Source organism: Phocoena sinus, chromosome 8 (assembly GCF_008692025.1).
Source record: "Phocoena sinus isolate mPhoSin1 chromosome 8, mPhoSin1.pri, whole genome shotgun sequence".
NCBI classification, from domain to species: Eukaryota; Metazoa; Chordata; class Mammalia; order Artiodactyla; family Phocoenidae; genus Phocoena; species Phocoena sinus.
This window is the reverse complement of record NC_045770.1, coordinates 110,278,173-110,284,172: the sequence shown is the minus strand read 5'-3', so window position 1 is coordinate 110,284,172 and position 6,000 is coordinate 110,278,173. Positions and strand designations below refer to the sequence as shown.

The following is a 6,000-nucleotide window of genomic DNA, read 5'->3' as shown; positions in this document are numbered from 1 at the left end:
CCAGGCCAGACTCCAGGCAAAGCTGGTCTGCCACCTAGCAGGATCCTCACCCCAAATCCGTGAAGACTGACGGGGTTACACTCAGTGCCACCCACCCTTCGCGACTGCTGTCCACCCGACAGGGGGATGTGGGACGTGGGGTGTCAGGGTACGAAGGGGAGGCTAGGGCCACCCCACCTTACACCAAACCTGCCCAGCTGGTTGTGGGCAGGGTCTGCCCTGGGGCACCCCAAGTGCCCACACATCTAGAGGCCTGACAGAACCAGGGATGGGGGCTGATTTCCGGGGCAGGGCAGGGATTTCTCCTCCTCCTGGGGGCTGTCTCTGCCCGTGCACTCTTGTAGCCCTCCTGAGCTGACGGGGTCCTTGGGGCCATGGACCAGGAACAGCAAAGTGGAGACACATGTCAAAGGGTCTGCAAGGGAGCAGGGGAGCCACTGCGGACACGTCCTGGCAGTCCTGGGACCACTTGGAACCTGTTGTCTTTACTCCCTGGAAGCCTCAGTTTAGCAGCCAATCAGCTGCCGACATGTGACCCAATGCCTGCTAGCACCGATCCCGCTTTGTAAAACAAGCCCTGTAACTTCTCTGGAATGTCTTTGTTGTGTTTAGACCCCCCCAGCGTTTGTACTTTCCTCGCAGCACGTTTGACTTGCTACTTGAATCTGCACTTCTCCGATTGCAAATCCTAAAGCTCCAAATAAACTCTTTTCTTATTTGCGGGCTTCGTTTGTTTTGTTTTGTATTTTGTCAACAGGGTCAAGGGTGTTCTGGACCCGGCATGACCCTTCCCCAGAGGAAGGCACCACCCCAAACCCCTGTCCAATTGCTGCTGCCCCAGCTCGAGGCCAAAAACAGGCAAAGCCTTAGGACTTGGCAGGTCCCACCCAGCAGCGGAGCAGATGGGACGGGGGTGGGGGGGGGGGGTGGGGGGCGGGGGGGAGGCGGGGGGAGGGGCTCAGTCTCAGGGCAGGCTGGGACTCTCAACAGGGCCCCCTCCCCAGGTCAAAACACAGCACCCGGGCTTCCCTGGTGGCGCAGTGTTGAGAATCTGCCTGCCGATGCAGGGGACACGGGTTCGTGCCCCGGTCCGGGAGGATCCCACATGCGCGGAGCAGCTGGGCCCGTGAGCCATGGCCGCTGAGCCTGCGCGTCGGAGCCTGTGCTCGCAATAGGAGAGGCCACAACAGTGAGAGGCCCGCGTACCGCCAAAAAAACAAAACAGAACAAAACAAAAACCCACAACACCCTCACATACAAATGCTTTATTTCATTCAGCTGTGGACAGATGCGTGTATAAACTGCAGTGAAAAGGGGTGACTGTCTCGGGCTGCCGGCAGTTACTAGGAGCCTCCATAATCCTTCATGAGCTGGGAAACTGCTTGAAAAACCATCACGGAGCCAGTGGCGAAAATAACGATGAAGACGGTGATCAGAAGGATGCCCAGGACCAGGGCACTGATGTTCAGGCACTTGGCGGTGGAGGCATAGCTCTGGGCCCCAATGACATCGCCCACCATCTTCCGGTCCCTAGACTGGGGGAGAAGAGGACGGTGAGGGGTCCTGGAGCTGGGCCAGGTGACAGCCAGGTGCTGTGACTCAGGCCCTCCCCTGCTCGTCCCCCAGGGCCCGTTCACCCAGATGGGGACCCCACCCCTGCCCGTTCCCCGGAGCCCAAGCAGGACAGTGCCTGGTGGGCCCCCCTCCCCTCCTGGGGCCTCGATCTGCTTCCTCACGGACTTTCAGCCTCTCCGGAAGGCCCCAGGGCTCACCCTCCCTCTGCTCTGTCCCCTTTGCTGGCCACTCACCCCACCAGGGGTCAGTGTCCTTTCAGTACCTTTTTCTTTTCTGGACCAGACTCGAGGTCTGAATCCGAAGTGTGAAGGATGTAACTTCTCTCACAAGGCTGGGAAGGGGAACTTCCTGGGATGGTGGAGACATAGCCCCCCATCCCCATGTGCACCCCTGCAGCTTCGCTTGTGAAACTCTCACTGGGAATGATCCCCCAAGCCACACACACACACACACACACACACACACACACAGAACAATATACACAAGGGCTCTCCACACCCCACAAGCCAGCCAGGCAGGGGGGCCTCTCCAGGCTCACACGCACTTCCTTGGAGAACCCCCCAGGCGCCCACCCACCTTCACGGAGTAGGCGAATGCCACGAAGCCCAGGCAGCACCAGTTCATGAAGATCGTGTTGAACAGGGACCAGACGATGTGGTCAGGCACCGAGGTCTCGCTGCGGATGTTGATCACCGTGGTCGTCACGGGGGCCTGGCTCTGGGGAGCCCCCAGCATGGCCACCTCGTGCTCCTCCTTGAGCATCTCATAGTTCGGGGGGTCCCGCTGTGGGCACCATTGAAGAAGGGTTGGGATGTGTGGTTCATGGTGGACGTGAGGCAGCTGTGATCGAGGTGCCTGGACACTCTCAGGGGTCCTCCCTTTCCCCCAGTAGTTTCGATTTCACTGAAGTTTCCTTTTCCTGGAAGTTGGGGAATTCGGGATGGGCTGGTCCTAGGAGGCGGGATGCGAACCACCGAGTGTCAGGTTACACCAGCGTGAGTGGGAGGAAGGCTGAGGGCTTGGAGGGAGCTTCCCGTCCCAGAGGCTGGAAGGGGCAGAAGACTTTCCTTCTACCTTCCCAGGTTCTTGGTTGAGACCCCACTGTAATAAAAAGACAGTTTAACAGAAAAAAAAACAAATAAAAGTTTAATACACGTGTACCTCCTGTATAACATGGGAGAGACCCAGGAAAACTGAGTGACTCCCCGAAATGCTGAAGCCACCACCTTAAATGCCACCTCCAGCTAAAGACAGAAGGTGTTGCGGGGTGCGGAAGAGAGGCCCCTCTGGGAGGTGACAAGGAAAAGCACACAAACAATTGTAAGGTTTCCTGCGGAGCTTCTCCATCCACAAGAGTCTCTAGAAATGTGGCCGTCCCCCCTCATGCCCCACACAAGAGGAGACACACTGCATGGAGGTTTCCCTCGTACGTGTAAATGTCTTTCGAAAGGCTGACTTCTACTCAGTTTCAGAGCTTCTCCCAGGTGTCCTATTGCTTAAAAATAAGCAGCTTAAAGTAATCAATATGGCAAAGAGGCACATTTGGGCTAATGAGTTCTGCTTCCCTTCACACCTGAGCCAGGCCCTGTCTCAGCCACCCCACCTCCCTACTTAGGGGTGTGGTCGGGCCCCGGGACCCTTCCCCAGCCCCGGGGGTCTCAGGCCCAAGCCTGCTGCAGCCCCGCTGTCCTCACGCAGGGCCCCTCCCAGACCCTCACTCAGCCTCCACACCCCAGTCCCCAGAGCGAGCCCTGGCCCACGGCCCACCCCTCACTGCACCGCCCTCCCCTCGGAAATGCACTGGCCTTCCTGGCCCTGAGTCCCTGCTCCAGGCTGGTTTGGGTCCTTCCTGGTTGCAGGTCAGCAGCCAGCAGCCTGGGTGGCCTGCCCCAAAGGAGCCTCCCATGGTCTCCCATGTCCCGGGTGTTGGGGACACTGGGCTCTGCGTGACCTGAGGAGGCAGCTGTGGTGGGATACCCCAGGGTCCAGAGCATCTGGTGGCAGCTAGGAGCCCAGGGCCTGCATATCTGCGCAGCCCCGTCTTTCCTTCCCCCCTCCCGCCCCCCCCCCCCGACATTTGATATACCGACCAAGGAGCTTAAGGGGCAGCATGGAGGGGCCTCGGGAAGGGTCAATGCCTCCACCGCCCAGAGCCTTCCTGAATTACACGCTTTCCTCTTACTGACTCTGTCCACCCCACAGCAAGATGGTGACATCGGAGCAGAGAACGGTGTGTGTCTTGCGGTGAGGCCGTTCCGGTGTCTCAGGGGCAATGAGCGCTGTGCTGTTTCCCCGTCACAAAGAAGTAACGCACATAGTAGGCCTGGCCCCTGACCCGCCTCTCCTGCAGCCCCCCTCCATGCCGATGTCCATCTGGCTCCCCCCAGCCGCTCCTGCTCTGCCGTCTGAGAGCCCCCCACCCAGGGCAGGGTGGCTGCCTTTTCTCCAGGAGCTTCCAAGTCCCCTATGCCCTCCCCTTGTCAGGCTGGGGGAATGAACTTGGTGGCCACCCTCCTGCTGCCCCACCTGGGGGGTCCTCCCTGCCAGCTCCCACTCCTACGACAGCCTCCAGGGTGGCTCTGCTCCAGCGCTTCACAGTGGCCACCAGGCCCAGGAACGTGGAGGGTTCCAGTGGAGAAAAGACGTATGCATAAGTCTCATAGCTGTCCTTGAAAGCTTGGTGAGAAAAAAAGAATTTTTTGTTAAGATATAAAATATTTCATCAATAATATCGTTCATGGGGCTTCCCTGGTGGCACAGTGGTGAAGAATCCGCCTGCCAATGCAGGGGACACGGGGTTCGAGCCCTGGTCCAGGAAGATCCCACATGCCGCGGAGCAACTAAGCCCCCACGTGCCACAACTGCTGAAGCCCGCGCTGTAGAGCTTGTGTGCCACAGCTACTGAGCCCGCACGCCACTACTGAAGCCTGTGCGTCTAGTCCACAATAAGAGAAGCCACCGCAGTGAGAAGCCGCCCGCCGCAACGAAGAGTAGCCTCCCGCTCGCCGCAACTAGAGAAAGCCACGCGCCACAATGAGGACCAACGCAGCCAAAAGTAAATAAATACATTTATTTAAAAAAATAATACCTTTCATTAATTATATGTTGTTATAATATTTTCTACATATAGGTTCAAAGAAAATAGATCCTTAAAATAAATCTCACCTGTTTTTTTCCTTTCTTAACGTGGCTACTGGACTATCTTAAATTGGGTTTGCAGCTCACACTCTACTATGTGCATGCCCTGGTGATCTGTAGGCAAAAGAAAAGAGGGTCTGACCCCTTCTACTTGCAACGGTAGGCCCCAGAAGGGACATGTCATCTTGTGGAGACGCCCCTCCACCAGCTCCCCAAGTCTGGGGTCCTTTCTCAGGCGGGGCAGGGTCTCTCGGAGTCTGTGCTCGGTCCCTGCGCAGCAGGCGAGGTGGCGGAGGCAGGAGGGGATGGTACAGCTGGCCGATCCCCTTGGAAGGTGCCATTCCTCTGCAAAGTTTTAGGGGTTTTACACAACTTTTCCTAATGAATTTCCAAGGACCAATAATCAGAGAGACCAGAACAACCTGTAACAGTTAGGGTCACCTAGCTTTCTAACTACACAGGGAAATAAGATCCATCTGTGAACCTGCTCAGATTAACACAGTATAAAACCAGATATTTGAACATGTCTAGGATGTAGAAAGATATCTCTTCCTTTTGTTAAGCCTAGCCTCTGGAGTTTCATGAATTAACATTTTAAGGAAAAAGCAAGTCTCTACAGGGCCTCTTGCTGGCCAGAATGGAGTAGAGAATAAACAGAGCTCTGCTTCACGGAGAAATCAGGAGCACATAGCATCCGTCGTGGCCACAGGCACTCTGACACGCTGTCCTTGAGGAGGTCCCCTCTCTTGGAGGCGTGAGGTCCAGCCCCTCGGGGTGGTGCTGATGCTGCCGCGCCCAGTCGCAGCTGGTACACGGCGCAGCGACAGCGGGCAGGGAGCCCGCGCTCACAGACCAGCTGCCCCGGACTGCAGACAATCAGCACAGACGTGAGAGCAGCCGGAGGCAGGGCCGGCGGGGCCGCCGTCTTCCGGGAGTTTCGGGGGAGGCTCTGGCCCCTCACACCCTCACTCCCAGTGCGCGGAGCGCGGAGCCGCACCCCGCCACCCCCTCCCCCACCCAAGTCCCGCAGCACCTGGGACGCGGCTGCGCAGGTGCGGGGTCACTCGCGGGCATCACGCGGAATCGCACATCCCTGTGGCGGTCACGAAGCCCGCGATGGGAGCTTCACCCTGGGCCCCGGGGGTGAGGGGTACCCGCCGCTGATGGCCGCCAGCCCACGTCAGGTGGCAGCAGAAGCAGGAACCGAGCGTTCTTGGCCGCCGTTAGATCCCAGATAACCTCGTCGTCAGAGCACCGTGCAGCTCGCCCCGACCGCCGCGGCGCAGC

General features: G+C 58.2%; 1 protein-coding gene across 1 annotated transcript; it reads right to left on the bottom strand.

The window, feature by feature from the left end:
* Nucleotides 1-1,250: 1,250 nt before the first annotated feature.
* Nucleotides 1,251-2,489, bottom strand: LOC116757923 (interferon-induced transmembrane protein 3-like). The gene is given in 3 exon segments (XM_032640408.1): nt 1,251-1,535; nt 2,152-2,354; nt 2,357-2,489. Coding segments are annotated over 3 exon segments (438 nt in total). The 5' UTR covers nt 2,400-2,489; the 3' UTR covers nt 1,251-1,343.
* Nucleotides 2,490-6,000: the final 3,511 nt, after the last annotated feature.